Here is a 21,488-nt window from a genome sequence, read left to right on the forward strand (position 1 = left end):
TAACCATACTATTCTTTGGATTTTTCTTACACTTTTGATTATTAATAGGCTAAAATTTAACAATTATACCTGAATATTGTATAGTTTTCGGTTGGTTGGTGGCATCATTAAATTTTAGTTAGAAAGATCAAACACGTTGATCACTTGAGTGATCACCTAATCAAAACATATTAAAATGAGTTTTTCAATTATAACAACCTATCATTATTTCGATGCTGGCACAAAAAAATATTCTTTTAAACAAAAAGTCCTATATTGTGGCTCTCTCTCCCGACTTACTTTTCTACCAAAACATAAGCATCAAAGCTTGACTCTCTTTTTCTCTCCCATGGAATCAAAGAAGAAGCAAGTCTCGTTGGAATTACTTCCATGGTTAGTTGTTCACACCGATGGAACAATAGAGAGACTAGCGGGAACCGAAGTTTGTCCTCCTGGTTTAGATCAAGAAACCGGAGTTTTCTCTAAAGATATCATCATCGAACCGAAAACCGGTTTATCTGCCCGAATCTATCGACCCTTCTCGATTCAAACCGATCATAAACTTCCTCTCGTGCTCTATTTTCATGGCGGTGCATTTCTCATCTCCTCCGCTTCCTTTCCTTGTTACCACACCAGTCTTAACAAATTTGTCAATCAGGCTAACGTCATCGCCGTCTCTGTCAATTACAGGTAAGCAATCCGATTTAAGTTGACTTATTTAACCAATTTTATATGATCGGGTCAGATTGGTTTAATGTTGAATGCAAGACGTAACCCGGTTCAGATTGAATTTAAAACTCATAACTAGCCATTTTTTTTTTGTTTTTCGGTCTAGTTTGGTTCAAGTATTTTGAGTTAAATCGAAACAAAACCGAATTTTATTTAGATTATTTCAGCTCGGTTTAAAATTTTTTTATTCGATTTCAATTTGAGTTTGGTTTAATAGATATATATATATAATATAAATAATTAATTTAATTATATATTAAATAAATTTAAATTTATTTAACTTTTGAAACATTTTGGTTAATATAGTTTGATTATCAAAAGTTGGCTTTGGTTTGAATCATTCTTTATCCAAATTTATATACCATTCAGATTATAGTGAAATTCGGTTTGAGTTATTTTGGTTTGGTTCGGTCTTTGTGTCCACTATAAAAATAATCAGAATATAGTCTAATATTATATTGTTGATCAATTATTGGATATAGACTAGCACCAGAACATCCACTTCCTACCGCGTACGAAGACTCATGGACCGCGATAAAGACTATCCAAGCCATAAACGAGCCGTGGATCAACGACTACGCCGACTTGGACCGTTTATTCCTAGTGGGAGATAGCGCGGGAGCTAACATCTCACACCACCTCGCATTTCGAGCCAAACAATCTGACCAAACCGTGAAAATCAAAGGCATTGGAATGATCCACCCATATTTTTGGGGAACACAACCTATTGGATCAGAGGTCAAAGATGAAGCGAGGAAAAAAATGGTTGACGGATGGTGGGAATTCGTCTGCCCGTCTGAGAAAGGATCCGATGACCCGTGGATTAATCCGTTTGCGGATGGGTCACCGGATCTTGAAGGGTTAGGGTGTGAGAGACTGATGATTACTGTGGCGGAGAAAGATATATTGAATGAGAGAGGGAAAATATATTATGAAAGATTGGTGAAGAGTAAGTGGAGAGGAAAAGTTGAGATTATGGAGACAAAAGAGAGAGATCATGTTTTTCATATTTTCGAGCCTGATTGTGATGAAGCTATGGAGATGGTACGACGCTTGGCTCTCTTTATAAACGAAGTGGAAGCTTGATATTAGTTTCGGATTCGTTTTGCCAAAGTTTAATGGTTTTTTCAATGTTTGTATAATTTTTAAATCTTTGTTAATGTTGTTGTTATTGTGTTTTCTCCAAATGTGTGTATTTTATATGTGGTTGAAACTTGAAAGAGAGCTTCTGTTTGTATGTCGTTTGTTTGTAAGCTCTTGGATTTATACACTCCCTTTTCTCCATATTCGTGCCAAGAACAAGCCAAAATTAGGATTTTCATTGTTGACTGTCTTTAAAACCCTCCTACTCAACTAGAGTGTTCGGAATTAATATCTTAGAAAATCACAATCTCTACTCTAAGCCATACTTCATGAAAAGTTCTACAATAGCACGGGTTATATTTTCAGAACTTTTACTGCATCTTATTACCCATCTACAGCTTTCAAAATCTAATTTTGTTCCACTCATAATGCATGTGTATGTGTATGTGTTTTCTTTTTAGCGACTTGGCCGATAAGCCCGGCGGCCCATCAGCCATTTATAGGAGGTAACATGGAATCTGAATTCCGGTAGAGAAGAGCGCAGTGGTTAAAAGAACTCTGAGTCAGCCAACAATTCTATATAAAAGCATGAGAACGTCTTATTAAAAGTTGATCAAATGAGAAGTTAGAAAACCACTTTGCAAAAAACTGGATTCTTCATCTAAACAAACGAAAGAACCTTTAGCCCCAATTTTGCTCTTTTGTTATTGATTTATATCATGCGTTTTGTGTCATCTCTCCACATTTCAACATAGCATCATATTTACTGGAAATCACACGCACAATTAACAAATAACAAATGACACATTATTTAATTATATAGCATATATAGATTGTGAATGTGAATATTTTATTAGAGAGGAGAATGTAAAATATATATAGAGATACAGAGGAGACTCTAAGTATATACAAAAGATAATTACACCCTTAATTACACATATAACATATATCATCTACATGCCCCCTCAAGCTGGAGGTAGTGAACGAACTCCAAGCTTGTTCCTCGACATTTGGTAGTGAGCACGGGGAAGAGATTTGGTGAGGGTATCAGCGAGCTGATCACGAGTAGAGACATGAGAGACACGTAGCATACCAGTTTGAACTTGCCCACGAATGAAATGATAGTCGATGGCGACATGTTTCATACGAGAATGAAAAACGGGATTGGCGCATAAGTAGATGGCTCCTACATTGTCGCAGTACACAACAGGAGAAGTCGGTAACTGAATTCCAAGTTCCGTGAGAAGAGAGCAGATCCATCGTAGTTCACAAGCAGTATTGGCAACAGCACGGTACTCCGCCTCCGTAGAAGACCGCGCTACACTTTTATGTTTCTTAGAGGACCATGAGATAGGATTGCTACCAATGTAGATGACGTAGGCATTGGTGGAAGCATAGTCATCCGAGTCACCGCCCCAATCAGCATCCGAGAAACCATGGAGAGTGAGTGGACGATTGGAGTGAAAGAAAATGCCATGAGTAAGCGTCCCGGAAAGGTAACGGAGGACCCTTTTTGCAGCTTGCCAGTGATCAGATGTGGGTTTATGCATGAAGAGCGAGAGACGGTTAACAGCGTAGGCAATGTCAGGCCTAGTAAATGCGAGATATTGCAAGCTACCAACAACCATCCTATATTCTGCCGCATTGTCAATCGGAGAACCCGAGTGAAGATGATATATGTTATATGTGTAATTAAGGGTGTAATTGTTTTTTTGTATATACCTAGAGTCTCCTCTGTATCCTCTATATATATTGTACATTCTCCTCTCTAATAAAGTATTCACATTCACAATCTATATGGTATTAGAGCAAACGATACTTAAAAAAAAAAAACAATTACACCCTTAATTACACATATAACATATATCATCTACAGCATATATGTTCACATATTAAAATAACGTACTATCATGCGTATGCTTTTCTTTCTTAAGCTAACTACATTTCAACAAAGCATGCCATTGCTATATATAGACGTCATAAACACGCAATAAACAAATAACCTGTTATTAAAACATAGCATACTATATATAGACAGTATACACACGCAATAAACAAATAACATGCTATTAAAACATAAAATTTGTCACCCGTTTTAAGCGTATGCATGTTATTTCTCACTATGACATGATATGCATTGACACAAAAGATGGATACCGAAGTGTATCGCCCATGACTTCTCATTTTAACACATTCTCCTCCCACTTCTTATTTTCCTAGTTCTCAAAAGTTCCTTCCTCATATTTGCAAATACTCGATTAGGAGGTTTGATACACCCTAGGCCTAGTTATGGTGGTCGGTAGAACTAATCTGTACTCTTTTTAATGTTTTCTTCGCCATAAAAAAAAAACTCGATATAATCCAAAAATCGGTTATATAATTACATAGTTGAATACGATAGATAACGAGATCATATATAATTATAAAAAGGCAAAGCATAGGCCATGGGCTAAAGAACCTAGCATGTATTGTACTTTCGGGGACAAGCCATAGTGGAAGATGATCCATCTTACGCATGAAAACCCCTGTTCCGCTTGATTTGAAAGTTTGATATTCATTTCTAATCTCATGTTAATTTTTTTGTAATATCAACAACCTTTTCCTATACCAACCATCTCTTTAATCGGTGCTTACCCCTAAATATCTAAAGGAAAATGATAGAATAATCATGAAAAAATAGTACGTATTTTGAATGTTTATATATAGGTAAATACTCTTAAAAATGATAGAAGGAATTAGCCAATTTTTTTAAATAATCATATGAATTACCATAAAAGCAAAGTAGGAAACTGAACCGAAAGTCATCGCTTCGAGCCAACAGAACGATGTAAAAAAATCTACATAGAATTATCCGAACTGAATCCGAATTGTACTAGGTTTTGTGCAACCGAACGAATTAGCCAAACAAATCAAATTCGTAAAACTACATATATAGGGAAGAAAAAAGTTCAATATAATAACAACAACTTTTTTTTTTGTGAAACCATTGCTAAAAAGGTATATTTTTTAATAATTATTTTTCCAAAACTGAACCGAACCAAACTGAAATAAATTTTGTTTTAGTTTGGAGTCTATTTTTCAAAACCCGAAAATCCAAGACCTTAAAAGATTTAAACCTTTGCCCAAAAAAAAAAAAAAAAAAAAAGATTTAAACCAAATGCCCATGCCTACTCACTTTTTATTATCATGTTTTTTATTTGTTGGTCTCTAAGGCCTCGCTTGCCTCCAAAACATCTCTTAATGCTCGTCTTGAATAAAAAATTCTGTTATGCATATTTAGATCCGGAGGGATCTTCGCACACCTTGGTCGTGAAAAAATATGATCTAAATAAATGCATGGGCCATGTATACAATACAGAGCAGACATGCAAAGTTGGAAACATATGGAAGTATGAATCACCTGGATTACATTATATACTCAGACATTATAAAACATCATCATTCCCTTTTTGAAGTAAAATTTTCCCCACATTTAAGATTTCATTTAAGACAATGCTAATCGATGCTACTTCTCTTTTTATTTTCTTTATAAATACCTAAAATCTCATTCTTCTTGTTTCCACCTTATGTTCTCCGATCCTATATCCAACACATATATTTTTGATCTTTGTTTTGTTTCACATATTCTTATATTTTATCTACCTGTCCTCGAGTCATGGGAATGTCGAACAGGTCAGTTTCTACATCTCTTTTTTTCCTCGCATTGGTGGTTTTGCATGGAATTCAGGACACAGAAGAGAGACATTTGAAAACTACTTCGTTAGAGGTTGAGGGAATTTATAAGAAAACTGAGGCCGAGAATCCTAGCATTGTGGTCACATATACACGACGTAGTGTCCTTCAAAAGGCGGTCATCGCACACCCCACAGATTTTAGGCCAACAAATCCTGGAAACAGCCCAGGCGTTGGACACTCTCACGGGCGACACTGATTTGATCATATCATACGTCATAAATCTATATCATATAGAAAATTATATGTATTTCATTTAGACTTGTCTTCTAATGCTAAAGAGGTGTTTGGACATCACTTTATCATTTCAATGTTTTGACAGTACTATGATCATTATGTCTTTGTCGTGGGTTTGTTACACTGTCAGGTATTGTAAGATTATATAATGAATAAATTGCTTTTAAAAATATATACATCAATGATAAATCCCTTGCTAAGCTGACTATAATTGCTAGTTGGTCAATGGGTTTTATTAAATGTAGACCTCACTGAAAACACTTAAATAGAAAATCTTTACTTATCACGTTTTAATGGTTAAATTATTTTTACATATGAATGCTTAGAAGATACAGAATAACAGAGTAAAAAAAATACAAACATGTTGTGGACTAAGTATATATATGCTCATTGGGATGAAGCCCTAGCTAGTCTTAATTGGTTCTCAATCTAAGTATTTTAGAGCATCTCTATCGGCAGAAACGTTGATGAGTTCTAAATAAAAAAAGTTAATGTTTTACTTATATAAGTTTATTTTAACTAGGTGAGTGCCCGCATTACGTGCGAGATTTTGATTTGATTGTTTTTTAAAACAACTAGTATAAAGTGATGAAATATTTTTAATTATGTTCCAAATTTTGAATCTTATTTGTTAATTTATAAGTAAGATTTTGGTCTAATTTATATATATATATATATATATATATGATTTATATCCAAATTTTGAATCTTATTTGTTAATTTGTAAGTAAGATTTTGGTCTAATTTTTATATATATATGTGATTTACTGCACTATATTGTTGCCTCTTTTGAGTGGTCCATTGTTAGTGTTTTAAGAATTTATCATTGATGTATATTCCTAATGTTATAATGATTTTTCTTTTGATTATTATTGTAATAAAATAACTTTATAATTCCCAATATTACTTGAAGGGAAACTCTCCTTCTTGTAATAAAACAATTCTTGTTTTCGTAACAACATTTTATTAAAAAAAATAAAAAGCAAATAGCAATAAATTAAAAATTATAATGGAAAACTGTTTGATTAGTTGTTGAGGACTATGACCATCCATTTTTAATTTGCCTTTGCCTTTCGTACTTCATTTTTAATTTTTTTCCCCACTTCAAATGACCGTTGAAATTGTTAACATCCTAAAGTACTCCATCTTGATGAGGCACCTAGTTTCTTCTTCTTCAGCAACTTTTGTAATTTAGTAAATCATATTGAGTTGTTATTGTCTATTACCCTATAACGCTCATAGGTAGATATGACTTCAAAATTGTTTATGGTGTAAATTTGTCCTACCATAAGGAGATCCTTTAATCGATGGATGCGTTGATAGTGTATTGAAGCTTATATTAGAGAATCGTGGATGTTTTGGGGGTAGTCAATGAGTTGTGAAAAGATGATTTATAAGTAAGTTATCATATGTTGACAAATTAAGCATAATGTACCTTTATATTTAGGAGAATGATATCTAGATTCATTAGCTCTTTGTTTCGTTTGAAATTGCGACCTTCCCACATTGGCATAAGACGAACATTTATATGTTGCATAGATGTTCCGATTGTAAGCTTGTCTAGAACTATGGATTCAAGTGGTCTTACAAGAGTTGTTATTTGTTTCGATGTCATAGTGATTGTAATTGATTATGATCTTGCAATCTGAAAAAGTAAACATATGATGTTACTTTACTCTTATGGAAAAATTAGTTGTAATCGTTGAGCTTTTGGAGTTTATAATCCCAAAAAATAATTTAGAAGAGATTGAAAAGTAAGACTTTCTTTCGCGGTTACTCTAACATAGGTCTAGCTTTATGGGTAGTTAATGTGTGTGTGACCACTATTTATATGGGAGCTAATTATATATTTACGTTATATAACATTCAAGTGGGTATGAGTAGAAGTTTGAAAGATTCTTTCATTTTTTAAATGGAAATTAATAATATGTGGTATATGAAATCCAAAACGTTACAGGTATATGCCATCCGGTAATCACCCGATTCAACTCGTAAAGATCATGAAAAGGTTCCGTTTTCTCAACTTTTGCAACGATAACAGATACACGTTATGCTCTTAAGGAAGTATGTTTAAGACATATCAATTTGGTTTTTAGAAAAATCCATATATTATAAATGAGTAATTCCTAAATGCATAATCGTGGATATGAGATTTAATGTGGATATTTTTTTTTTTTATTATATGATTAATTGTTGTTTATTTTCTCAGGTACACATGGCAAGCTATTAAGTGCTCACGTGTCAATCATATGGAAAGAGATAGGCTCTTATCCTCGCCAGAAGTTTCACATGAAAAAGGTCACTTATATAGCGGATAGAGTTATGCAATTCTTGATGTTTAAGCACGCTTCGGAGGATCACGCAAGATGCTTATAATAACTAGAGATAGCGATTTTGGTAGAGCACTGCAAATACTAAAAATGTGTAATGTGGATGTCTATTTATTCACCATTACAAATTTTAGTAAAGCACTTGAGAAAGAGTCACAAAAATCTTTTCCCCTTTACCGTATCTTAAGTACTTAATTTGATATGTTGTTTGTTTTGTTGTAAACGGTTTTTAATGATTTGTTGTAATCAGTGAATCAAGAAATTATTATATTTTTTTTAAAAAAAAGCTAAAAACAAGTTAAGGAAAATAATAAGCCGGTTGCACAAAAAAATATATATATAACCAAAAAGAAAAAGAAAATAAGAAAATCAGAAAAAGGAAAGTACAACCTTCGAGAGAATCTAAAAAACAAACACTCATAATAGCAACAAAACAAACAAAAGAACCAACGGTCAAGATCTAACTCTCTCCGTACAATCCAACGGTTTTCACTAAACTAGGTCAGAAATAAACCGTGACTAACACACACACAAAAACCCATAAACCCGACCCGTATTTGTGAGTTTCCCACTATAACCGGATAAAAAACCCCTAATTTTGACCTAAACTTTGCCATTAATAGATATCTCAAACACAACTCTCAAAACTTCCCCTGTTTGGTCCGAAACCGAAACTAACCCTAATCTCACATCACATCACACAACACCACATAGCCGCAAAATTTAATGGCAGACGTCAAGATTCAATCCGAATCTGAATCCTCGGATTCTCAGCCCTTGGTGGTCGACAATCAACCATCTCCTCCTCCTCCTCCACCGCCGCAACCACCGGTTGAAGAAGAAGAGAATCAACCAAAAACATCTCCGACTCCGCCGCCACACTGGATGCGTTATCCACCACCGGTGCTAATGCCTCCCCAGATGATGTACGCGCCGCCGCCACCTCATCCGTTCTCTCCTTATCATCAATATCCGAGTCACCACCTTCACCATCAATCTCGTGGTAATAACAACAATAAGCATCAAAACGCTTCTAATGGTGAGAATAAAACCATTTGGGTTGGTGATTTGCATCATTGGATGGATGAGACTTATCTTAATTCTTCTTTTGCTTCCGCTGACGGCGAGGTTTGCTTCTCTCTCTCTCTCTCTCTCTATCACTATTACACAACATTTATGTATCTCTTGATTAGTGTCTTAGATTGTGTATTAACTCTTTCTTGATTCTGTTTTCGTTGACTTTTAATGCTTTTGACCTTAAAAAGATGCCCTTTTCAGCATTTATCATATAAAGTTTGCTTTTTGTTATATGTGACTCGCTGACTCTGTTTCTTTGTGAATTTGGTCTAAATGTGTGTACTTTATGTTTAAATACTACAGATACAGATTGTTTCGGTGAAGGTGATCCGTAATAAGCACAATGGTTTATCAGAAGGATATGGATTTGTGGAGTTTGATTCCCATGATGTAGCTGATAAGGTTTTGCAGGAGTTTAATGGAACGACTATGCCTGATACTGAGCAACCTTTTCGTTTAAACTGGGCTAGTTTTAGTACCGGTGAGAAGCGGTTAGAGAATAATGGACCTGATCTCTCTATTTTCGTGGGGGATTTGGCTCCGGATGTTTCGGATACTTTGCTGCACGAAACGTTCTCTGAGAAGTATCCGTCGGTTAAAGCTGCGAAGGTTGTCATTGATGCTAATACTGGAAGATCAAAGGGGTATGGGTTTGTGAGGTTTGGTGATGAAAATGAAAGGACCAAAGCAATGACTGAGATGAATGGTGTTAAATGTTCTAGTAGAGCTATGCGTATCGGTCCTGCTACCCCGAGGAAGACTACTGGTTATCAACAACAAGGTAAGTTCTTTCCGGTGCATCAGCTTTGTATATAATCTATTAAGATAGTTAGGTTCTTGGTATTGCTGCAACAATATGTTTTGAGTCTCTTGTGTACTTGAATATTTGTTGGTCTTGGCAGGTGGATACATGCCGAATGGTGCCTTGACGCGTCCTGAAGGGGACACATTGAACACAACAGTAATTGTTTTTTCGTAGTATCTCCTTGTTTTCTACCGTTCATGTGATTGTGTGACAAGTGAAGGTTAATCTTCTTTTTTTTTTTCCCTTTAATCTATGTTTTATAACATAGATATTTGTTGGAGGACTTGACTCTAGTGTCACTGACGACGACCTAAGGCAACCTTTCTCTGAATTCGGGGAAATAGTCTCTGTCAAGATTCCTGTTGGCAAAGGATGCGGATTTGTTCAATTTGTTAACAGGTAAACATTAAATGCATATTTTTAAATAGTATGTATTAATAAAGTAATTTTCTTATCGTTGTTCTGTCATCATATCGATTTGATTTTCAACAATTGCTTGCAGACCAAGTGCAGAGGAGGCTTTGGAAAAACTCAATGGAACTGTAATTGGCAAACAAACAGTTCGGCTGTCTTGGGGCCGTAATCAAGCCAATAAGCAGGTAATCATACCATCTGTCTGCATAAGTGATTAATACTGTTACAAGTGTATCAAAATGCACAGTTCAATTCAGTTTTTCATCACAAGGCCATTGAACAAACCCAAAACTGTTCTCTATTATAGTAAAGAAAGATTGTTTTTGTGTTAGATATTAACTAAAATTATATTTATTATTGCATTACTAAACGTCTTTTTGATATGGATTCAATTCAAAAGATTGTTTTTACGAATTTCGGTTTATTTGGTTTGACGGCCATAAGTTTGATTTCAGTTCGATATCGTTTGGTTATGATTTTGGTTTAGGTTTATAAGACTACCTGTTATGGTTTAGATTGGACTATAAGTTTGGTTCGGTTGGGTTCTTACGCCCACCCTTGTGTACTTCTTTTATATGATCTATTTTATACTCTGACCCGTGATGAATCATTTCTGATTTACTAGTTTGGTGTTTATGTTGCAGCCTAGAGATAAGTATGGAAACCAATGGGTTGCGCCGTACTACGGAGGACAGTATTACAATGGGTATGGATACATGGTACCGCAACCTGACCCGAGAATGTATCCCGCTACACCTTACGGAGGAGGGTATCGAATGTACGGTGGTCATCAGCAACAAGTTAGCTGAGGAAACTAAAAGCTCAATCTGAGCATCTATCTATAGGACAACAAAAACTCACTCAGGTTAGGTGATGTTAGGAGGTACAAGGCAAAAATGGTTTGCTTCTTGTCACTCCTTGAGTTTAGGGTTTATCATCTAGTGGACATCGAATTTTGGTGGAAACCATACAGTAATTTAGGGGACTTGGATTTGATTGATTAATTTGATTTGTTTCTTCTGATGCTTTTGACTATTGAACTTATTGATCAAAGAAGAAATGAGTTGCACCTATTGATTATTATGTTTCTTATTTTTTCCTTTGTTTAACATGTCATTAGTTTAAATGTTTAACGTTGTGGAACTAAATCTAGAATAGGCCCATGACAACTAAGAATGATCGTTAAATTAGCTTTTCATATTCTTTATTTCAAAAGCCTCTTTGGACCGTCTCGGGAAGGCTTATTCCTCACCAACTTAGCTATATTTTATGGTACACACAGTATTAGAATAGCTAGAACATAGAAAGATGAGAACTTCCAATGGAAAAGTGAGGGATCTATATTACGACAATCCCTTAGTATGACCGCATAATATTAATACAATGTCGTCGTTAATCACATCCAAAAATCAATAATGATTCTACGTAAAAGCCTTTATATCTATTAGAACATAATGATGTATAAAAGTTTTATACTTTGAAGAAGGAGAGATCCGAAAGCCTGAAACAATGAGAAATAGAGACTTTTGAGAACAGAAAAGGAAACATTCTGTACATTGATGTTTATACTTAGGGCATGATTGGTTCAGGCTATACCTTTAGATTTTTGAATGTAGATTTTAGGTTGTACATGTTTTGGCTGTGACTGTAAGTTAGAAATTGTCTGCTTTAGTAAAATAGGCTTTCTACAAAAAAAAAAAAAAATGAATTATAGAAATATTTTGGCTGTGAGAAAAAAAAAAACCAAAACTTCTATAGCTTGATTGGATCTATTTTAATGCTTTAGAAATTTTTTTGCTTTGTAAAAACTGTAAAGCACTTGCCAATCAGCTTAACTTTTTTTCATACAAAGAGTATTTATGGATATAACAAAGATAAATTTTAAAACCGATATTTAATTTCTAAGGAAAACTAATAGGATTAAAGAAAAGATATATGATATATCTAAAATAAAACAAGGTATGATTTGTTTCAATCCCTAAAGCTTCTAAAAGTGTAAGGGTTTACTTCTATGAGATACACAAACTTTAAAGCTGGCTGATTCCACATAGTTTTGACTCTTCGTCTTCGAAAACCTAAAAATCTCCTCAACAATGTCTTCATTCTCTTATATAAGTTTAAGAGACCTTAATTTGTTAATTGTTATTAACGTGGAATTATAAAATATGAAACGAAGTAAAAATTCTAAAAGCTTATAAATGCAAAAATAGGTGTTCAAAGTCTAGCTAACATGTTAATAATGAAGAAAATTAAACAATGATGATTCATTATATAAAAATTTTAGAAACACATTATGTGTACTTGTTTAGAATTCAAAACTTAATAACATGCCCAAATAATTTAGTAACTAACTAAATAACGCGCCAAAATAACAAAATAGCAAAACTAAATAACCCGCCAAATTTTTTAAATTTGATAAGTCGAAAAATTTAATGACTTGAAATTTTTAAATTCTAAATTCATTACCTAAAAACACAAGATTAATTTTCCTATGTTTGACTTATAATTTTTTTATACATAAGAGTCTTTGAATAAAAAAAATTCATTGAATCCAAAAATATAAGAAATGTGAATTTGTTTATATATTCTTCTATAAATTCTCTCCTCTATCTCTCTTTTTTTTTTTTTTTTTTTTTTTTTTTTGGAAACATGTTATGCAGTTTGATGGCAATTGCAGCTCGAGTCATGTACAAAACAAGACTTGGATCTGATGAAGCGACTTTGCGATATTCCCTAAATGATATAGTAAATTTAATTAATATTAACAAAAATTATAAATGACATAGATACGTGTTGGAAAGTTAACATGAGAAAATTGATGATGACAAAAAAAGAATTGATAAAGCTTAACATTGATGTTGTATCCAATAAAATATTTGGAATAAGGTGTACTTTTTAAAAAAGGTTGGAAAGTTAAGAATGCGCCAAATATTTTAGCTACAAACACATAATAACGTGCCAAAATAACTAAGTAACAAACACATAACAACGTGCCAAAATAACTAAGTAATAAACACATAAAGACTTGCCAAAATTAGCATTAAATAGGAAAAATAGTAAGAAAATGCCTAAATTTTTAATATTATTAGACAATTCAATTGATCGATTATTAAAGACCTATTGATAAATTTTTAATATTATTAGTTTGTTTCTTTTTAGTTCAAAATTTTGATATAATTCTATTGATAATTTTTGTTGGCATTATTATGTTTTATGCATTTATACGGACATCGAGAAAGATAATGCCGGATGAAGTCAGAAAATTTCCAAGAGAGAGATTATATCCATAAAATGTTTGCATGTAGCCTTCGAAAATAGAAATATTAGTTTGCACCATGATCGACAGCGTCACGGTGGAACAGCCAACTCCCGCAACAGCTCTAATTAAAAAGATCGACATCACTTACGCAACCGCCTCTCAACGGTATCAAAACAGAGCAATGTTAAGCTCGATGAAGCTCTACAAGAGTGGTTCGCTAAGAGAGGATTCTAAGAGATCCACTAGAAAAAAGGCTCAGTTACATCAATTAATTTGTGTCAAAAAATAATTAAATAGTACTAATTTGAATTACTTATTTATAATTGATAGAAATGTTATAATTTAACATCAGTTGCAATAATCGTTGTCATTATTGATATATGTGGCATCAGTTCATTAAAATTGATACAAATCTAGATCTATTTGCATCACTTTGACAATATTAATACAAACATATGAATTTACATCATTTAAATCAATAACAACGATGCTAATGAAAGATTAATTAAGCATCAGTTGTAAAAAGCAATGTAATTATTTACTTAATTTGTCAACTTCCCACATTGTTCCCATTCAAAAAGAGGCTTCACAGTTTTCTTATATATAGTGACATTGGTTTTTATGGTATCAACAAAGTGTAAAAGTGTAAAAATTAATAAGTAACTAGAAAGGATTTCTGTAATACCACATCTGTTTTAAAAGTCAAAGCTTAAGATTAAGAATGTTTAGAACAAAGATGCATATAATGTAACAAGATTTTTTGGATGAATAAAATTTTACATTCATACGTAAAAAAAAATGGAATCTTTTTTTTTTTTTGGACAAAGATTTGTTTTCATTCCATTAGAGTAGAAGCCAAATACAGAGATAGAAGGAATATGAGATCCCATAGTTTTAAGCACATAAATAAGGGGTCAAAGTTTTTTGAGCCAAAAGCTAAAAAGCTTTTTGGTACATGTGAGGTCAAAGTTTATCGACAATTCTTCCAAGAGCGAGTCAATGGATGAACAAATTGCCACTGTCAAAAGACGAGATGGCGTTGGTGAAGGGGTCAAAGACTTGAATCTCGCCGGCACAAGAAGAACTACACGAAGTAGTGCTTTGACATAGGTTCGAGCAAGGGTGAAGGTGCTCTGGTGTTTGAAGTTTCTTGCTAGAATTGTTGTGGAGTGAGAGTTGAGCTTAGACAAAACATAGCTAAAGGAGGTGGTATTGAAAACATATAACTTGAAGACGTCAAAACGGCTTGATGACGAGTGGTCATTGGAAAAGCTTCCAAAACCACCATCAAAGGTCCCGCGGGGAGGGTTCAAGAGCATTAGACCATGGTCCTTCAAGCAAAGAAACTCATACCTCAAGATACTAGAGGAAGCTAAAACCAGGGTTCGCAAAATATGAGTGTAAAGCCGTAACAGAATAGGTGGATCCTCTCTCACATGGGCTATTCTATAACACCCTGGTTTCAGGAATATGGTGGTGCATGCGGAAAGGTTTAAAAGAATTGATTTGGCCACCTATGTCACCAAAGTGCACTTATCTTTTCGGTCAACTGTCCTGAAAGAATTCCACAGTTAAGCGTGCTTAGGCTGGAGTAGTTTCAGGATGGGTGACCTTCCGGGAAGTGATTGTCGGAACTGTGTGAGTGAGGACAAAGCACAGGGAAAGATCATGTGGTGATTTGTAGGGTCGGTAAACAAGTCTTTAAAGCCTCTCGGACGTAGCGGACCGGCCGTCGGACAGGGGTGGGCCCATGGGCCCGAGAGAGGACGTGGGGCTCACTGGTAGGGTCGGTCGGGGCGTTACATATTCCATGGAGATTAAGAATTCCACACAAAGTTGGTAGTCGGCTTGACACATAAAGAAAGTAACCAGACCTGAGCTTCAAAGCATTGAGCGTATGGAAGTAATCCCTAAAGTTGATAATTTGTACATGAATGAGCTCGATAAACAGGGGATAAAAAAAGGAATCATGTTGCCAATATTCTGAACAAGCCAAGGCCGTAAAACTAATCTATGAAAGGGTTTCAACATCATAAATGTAGTATTAGTATGTTAATGAATCAAATATAGTGGCTTAGGTATTTTCAGATTAATCCCAACATGGACATGGAGAAGAAAATGTAGACATACATGACTTCTATAAACCAATTTCTTTGAGGAGGAATTAACGAAACTCAAGTAAAAAATAAATTCAAGCCATCATATTCGAAAAGGAACGAGAACGGATCATGCCAAGATGAGTATGTGAAAAAGAAAAACGTTTTTATTTTGAAGAGTGGGTGTTACATGTGCAAAAGTCCACACTGAAGAACTGAAAATAGCATATACGATTGTAATTGTAGAGCAGAAAGAATTCTGAATTTTTGATTGTAAATTATCAACGCTTCTGTAAACTAATCCACAACTAAAGGTATAACAAATAAAAGTTTGATTAGGTTTATACCAACATGTAAGCAACCAATGCATTGGTGGATATGAGAACTACACATAACTTCATGAATGATATAAAAAACCAAGAAACTTGATCTAGTATTGTGGACAACAGGTGATAGATTGCTAAAAAGAGGTGAACACCAAAGCCTGACCATTCAACCGAGTAGCATATGAGGGAATAGCCACTTCAAAATCATGTTCGATTTGAAATTTATGAGGCAAGTCGCAGCTATCATATGTTTTTACCACACTCGCGGTGTAAATCTTTGGTAATTTCTCGTCATACATGATTCTTACCGTAGAGATCAGAAATGAGAAAAATGGAAGTACGGAAGAGAGTGTCGACCATGTAATCACACAAAAATTGACTTTCAATTAAAAATCAAAGGCTAAGGCAAATCCTGATGAAGTAAGTGATCTGCCTGCCACTCATGAGAACAATATTTGAAAAAATTGTGACACATATACTAGACTTTCACAATTGACACTTTGAAGAGTTCTGAAGTTGCAAGTTTTTTACATTCAAAACACTAATATAATCATTAATAAAGAACTCAAAATGTTTCAAACTATTTACTCTAAAATAGTAGTAATGCGTAATTACATACCATCTTATCCTTCATAAATTTTATGCATCTATTTAATTGTTGACCCACTTCAAGCAAAGATCCGCTTTGACAGGCTTATGATCGGAACCATATACTTGGTCTATGGAATCATAAGAGTGAAGAGTTGCTTGAATATTATCAGTATTTTGGATCTTGAATAAGATCCTATCTGTCCAAGCTGGAACCCTGATCTTATGGCTTGTATCATAGTCGCTGCTTCCTACATTGTATTTGTAGGTTGGTTTAAATCCTAAAGTTCCTTCAGAGTAACCTTTGAATATTTCGCCTCTCTCCGCTTCTTGCAAGAGTTGATCTTTGCTCACAAGAACCTGCACAAAGTAATGAATCCCAGTAAGATTAAGAGTGATTAGCAAACTGAACCGAGTACCTCAATTATTTAAAATAGAACAAAACAAAATTTTATTTTAATAACGAATGGTAATAGCATATTTTACTAAATCAAAACCAATATTTATGCAACCAAAAAAAAAGAACTGAATAAAAAATATTCTAAGAAAACTATTGTCTTAAGTCGCTAAAATATTTTATAAAAAAAAAACTAAAATGTTTTATAAAAAAAAGAACTGAATAGAGTATACTCACTCCATTATAAAATGTTTTAGCGACTTATTTTTGTCTCATATTATTAATCAGTTAGAAAAAAAATAGATAGATTTGAAAAAAGCAAAACAGAGTAAGTAATATTTATTGAATTTATTTATTTTATTTCTAATCATATTATTTAATAAAAAATTTATTTATTTTTTTCTTTTTCTATCGTTGTTATTTTTATATACCCGAACCAAAAAAGGTCAATGTCTATCCATAAGTATCAAGATAAATAGATAATGTTTGCATTTTATGGAATTGGAGAAGAAGAAGAGTAAATGACTTACAGATTGAAGATGGTTGTGGATAAGAGATCGAACAGGACGGTTAGAGACATCTTGGATCCTGTAGTTTAGATCTCCAAGCCAAACAGTGAGGTCACGTTTCTTTTTGTCTCTATGTAATAGTGAATTTGCTATGTGTCTTAACTCTGTATTTCTTTGGTCCACTTTCTTTGCATGAGCTACATAATTATAACAATAATTATTTATAATTGTAATTAATTTTATTTTAGCATAAAAGAGTAGAAATTAGACAAAAAAAAGTAGGTACCAGAGAGATGGCAAGAGATGAAAACCATTTTGATGTCATCATAGTTAATACGAATAGCCACGGCTCCTTTTTTTCTTCCTATTAAACCTCCACATCCTCCTACTGAATGTCTCTCCGCCTTTAATTCTGTAATCGTACAATAATCAAATTATTTTTTAGTTTCCAATATTATAATTCTTTTGTTTCAAATTAAGTGTTGTAAAATTTTAATATAAATATTTGCATGAATACAAAATATAAACTTAGATCCAAATTAGGAAAAAGTATAAATATATCAAATTTTCATAAAACAATTGACCAATGTTCAAATAAAATGGAGCAAACAAAAAATTATAAGAATAACCTTTTACTAATGTATGTGAATTCTTTGGGCCAAACAAATATAACTGGATCGATTGCAATTTCGCCTTTCCAAGAAGCCTGGATTTCAATTCAATATGGAACTTTAATTTGCAATAGTTATGGATATAAATAGAAATAGAAAGAAATAGTAGAGTATACTTACTCGTGAGTTGGAGATGAAGCTGTTTGCAAAAATTGAGCAACATTAGTTTTGGGAGCCTCTTGCAAGCCAACGACAAGCAAATCGAACTTCCTTTCTTTTCCAACAAGCTCAACTAAATCCTCATACGAAACCTTCACATGTATTAGTACATTTAGTAACAATTAATAATAAATCGTACGTAGTTGATTATGAAGGAAGATTTGTCTTATGGAAGAATGAATATGCATGCGGTACCTACGTACGTACCTTTCCATTCATGTTCCAAGTGATGATACGGATGCAAAGATCTGCTTTTCTAGAAAAACTGCAACTTTTAATAGCTTCAATTGTTTTAATACCATCGTGAGATGATGAGTTTTTTGCAAACGAACCTATCGGAGACTTCTTGTAGTTCGAAAACCTATTGATACACAGCAACACGTCATTAACTACTTATCCACTTGAAGTTACATGTCTATATACAACAAATTTATTAGTGTATATATATAGAAAACAATGTAAGAGGCAAGATTCGTATGATACTAATTGTTACCTTTTTAGCCCACACATCGAATTCGTATTCCCCATTGTCTGCATGCAGTGTTTCTCCTTAAAAGGCAAGATTCTAAAGATTTTTGTTAGAGAGCGAAAATTTATCGAGGAGAAGTGTACAAATTTAAAGAGAAATGATGTAATGAGAATCTAAAAGAAAATTTACAAAGTCATCTTCAATCATCATCTATATATTGATAGGGGTAATTAATTAGGCACATGCAATGTTACGTGGTTTTCTAGGAAGTTAGGTGAATGGTGTTGACTACAAAGACGTGTACGTCTTCGAATGGACGGTCGAATTTGATAATGACTTTGCCGGGTTTTTCTTCATCAGGAAATCTCTAGAGGAATAAGAAAAAGTACAGTAGAATCTTTGATTTTTATTAAAAATCCAATGTTTATATTACAGTAAATAATGGCGGATAATCGATACACTTATATCCACATCATCATATCACATGTGATGTAATGTTAAACAATTTTGTCTTTGCTTATAGTTATGCTAAACTAATTTAAACAAAAAAAATCATTCCTCTGCTATTATACAGAGAAATGAGCTTCAGATTTAATGTAAAACAAATTATATAAATTTTCAAAACAGGTAGAACTGAATCTAGCTAACCGATATTTTTTTGAAATAAGCTAAACTAATTTCAATTTTTATTCCTTAGCAATCTAGCTTAGCTTAACTGAAAAAATTAAGGAAAACAGAAATAAATGAATGTAACAAAACCAATGATTAATATTCACACCCATAATTATGTATATACATTTGTTTAACCTCTAGAAAATAGAAATTAATCATTCATAGATTAATTAAAAAAATATTAGTTTGTCTCTGGTTTGATTTTATGTAAAAAATAATTAATAGTTATATAAACTTACACATATAAATCTAATGATAATTTTTGGACATGCATTCATTAGGATAATCCAAATGTTATATAAATCAACTGTACTGGGATAACTCAGATCATTAATTATAAAGTTAAATAGTTTTTGTTGGTTTTGAATTCGTCTACAAAAATGGATCGGTTCAGTTAAAATTTTATTTTAGTGTTGGATTTCAATTCTATTAGAATCCATAATTGAATAACACTCTCTTTTGTATGCTACTTAAGTGGTCTGAGGCCACTCTTCTTCAACTACAACATGTGAGATCAACCTCATCAAGTGGTCGGTGATGACATTTCATGATTTAGCCGTTAAACTAATTAACTATCTTCCAGTTTCATTTGTTTGTTTTTCAACTACGGTTTCTTTAACTCACCCCAGACATTATAACCAAATATTATACATATAAGAGTTCTATGCAGAAACGTTAAATCCAGCACATACCTTAATCCGGTTTTGCAATGAATTTTGGCTCGAATTTGATTTAGAATTGGACGTAAAGACCAGGAAAGAGATCACATACAAAATCAATCACTTTTCACCGTTCAAGACCCCTTTCGGTTAACTTTTACAAGCTTAATTACTCACTCTAAACGTTTTACTCTTTATAGAATTATTTATATTGATCAAGTATCTATGCTTTAACTTCTCTTTAGCATTATCCCTTTTATAGGCCGCAGCAAGAGAAGCTCTAGAGAGAAATGAGTGGTTCTAGTGAAGTTATTGGTAATAAACATCTCAGAACTGTCGGTTAACTAAATTGGTTTGGTATGCTACAAAATAACAAGCGAAAACCATCTGTAACCCATAGTTACATAAGTTACTTTTACCAAATTATTGATTTTAGATTTATTATGTCGTGTCTGGTGAACTTCTAAAGGTCGAAATTACTTAATAAAATGTTCTTATCCACTAGTCTTGGAGGTTCAACAAACTAATTCACGTCCACATATTACATATAAATAAATAAAATGTTCTTGTCCACAAATTTGTATTGCTGTTGGATGTTGAAGTTCATGGTTCAAGTGGCTCATTAAAGTGTTTCTTTTCTTGTTAATTAGTTATATTTATTATTTTGGTGATTTTCTTTTTCCATACTAAAATAAGAATATGACAAGTGGACTTTTTGCAATAATGTAGGTTCCATGTGCAAATTTCCTTGTGAACTTGCATGCTCTGGAGGCTATCTTCAACGGGATCATGTTAGAACGCAAACTTAAGCCTTTTCAAAATTCAAGGCTTTGGGAGATCCATGCTACTCAGCCAAATAAAATACACTCGTACAGGAAGATGTTTTCATCATCATGCCGACATGCACCAAACTAGCTTAGCATGTGTGGCAGATCAGTTGTCATGTTCAAAAGCGATTGATGTTACTGTCATGACTTACATACCAGAATATCTTTATCTCTTAGAGTCTTATGTATTAGGAAATTCATTTCTATTTTTCCGACGTGGAATAATTTTTTCACATTATCTCTCGAGATAGGGGTTCTACTAGCCATTAACCTCGATAGAATTTCATCGTATTCTTCTCAAATAATGTTTTCTATATCGGACCGGATTCAGACAGCGGCGTGTTCAAACTCTAATACCATAAATTATCAAAGATTGCATGTAATTAAAATCCTCAGAAATGGAAAATTCGTAGGGTATCACGAATGCAAAAGCAAAATAAGAAAATCATGAAAGGATTCATGAATGAAAA

General features: G+C 33.3%; 4 protein-coding genes across 5 annotated transcripts; 3 read left to right on the top strand and 1 right to left on the bottom strand.

Annotated features, from left to right (window-relative positions):
- The first annotated feature begins 199 nt into the window (after window positions 1-199).
- Window positions 200-1,994, top strand: LOC9330112 (probable carboxylesterase 2). The gene is made up of 2 exons (XM_002891316.2): window positions 200-669; window positions 1,191-1,994. Exons 1-2 carry the CDS (start codon window positions 329-331, stop codon window positions 1,792-1,794), a joined length of 945 nt encoding a protein of 314 aa, XP_002891362.1. The 5' UTR covers window positions 200-328; the 3' UTR covers window positions 1,795-1,994.
- A 2,961-nt stretch (window positions 1,995-4,955) lies between these two features.
- Window positions 4,956-6,162, top strand: LOC9327425. The gene has a single exon (XM_021014665.1). It carries the CDS (start codon window positions 5,447-5,449, stop codon window positions 5,720-5,722), a length of 276 nt encoding a protein of 91 aa, XP_020870324.1. The 5' UTR covers window positions 4,956-5,446; the 3' UTR covers window positions 5,723-6,162.
- Window positions 6,163-8,505: 2,343 nt separating this feature from the next.
- On the top strand, window positions 8,506-11,469 carry LOC9327426 (polyadenylate-binding protein RBP47C). The gene is made up of 6 exons (XM_021013615.1): window positions 8,506-9,218; window positions 9,471-9,948; window positions 10,070-10,128; window positions 10,241-10,371; window positions 10,475-10,571; window positions 11,031-11,469. The coding sequence occupies exons 1-6, from the start codon at window positions 8,817-8,819 to the stop codon at window positions 11,193-11,195; spliced, it is 1,332 nt and encodes a 443-aa protein (XP_020869274.1). The 5' UTR covers window positions 8,506-8,816; the 3' UTR covers window positions 11,196-11,469.
- Window positions 11,470-16,431: 4,962 nt separating this feature from the next.
- Window positions 16,432-20,406, bottom strand: LOC9327427 (type IV inositol polyphosphate 5-phosphatase 11). Of its 2 annotated transcripts, XM_021015206.1 has the most exons (9): window positions 20,225-20,406; window positions 18,885-19,227; window positions 18,724-18,752; window positions 18,599-18,639; window positions 18,353-18,483; window positions 18,191-18,267; window positions 17,848-17,973; window positions 17,583-17,758; window positions 16,432-17,015 (listed from the first exon to the last, which is right to left on the bottom strand). In XM_021015206.1, exons 2-9 carry the CDS (start codon window positions 18,926-18,928, stop codon window positions 16,719-16,721), a joined length of 921 nt encoding a protein of 306 aa, XP_020870865.1. In that variant the 5' UTR covers window positions 18,929-19,227; window positions 20,225-20,406; the 3' UTR covers window positions 16,432-16,718. The 2 variants fall into 2 exon arrangements, with proteins under 2 accessions (XP_020870865.1, XP_002894051.1); XM_002894005.2 differs by having other exon boundaries at window positions 18,599-18,752; window positions 18,885-18,956; window positions 20,225-20,405.
- Between the last annotated feature and the right edge of the window lie 1,082 nt (window positions 20,407-21,488).

The sequence above is a fragment of the Arabidopsis lyrata genome (assembly GCF_000004255.2).
Source record: "Arabidopsis lyrata subsp. lyrata unplaced genomic scaffold ARALYscaffold_1, whole genome shotgun sequence".
NCBI classification, from domain to species: domain Eukaryota; kingdom Viridiplantae; phylum Streptophyta; class Magnoliopsida; order Brassicales; family Brassicaceae; genus Arabidopsis; species Arabidopsis lyrata.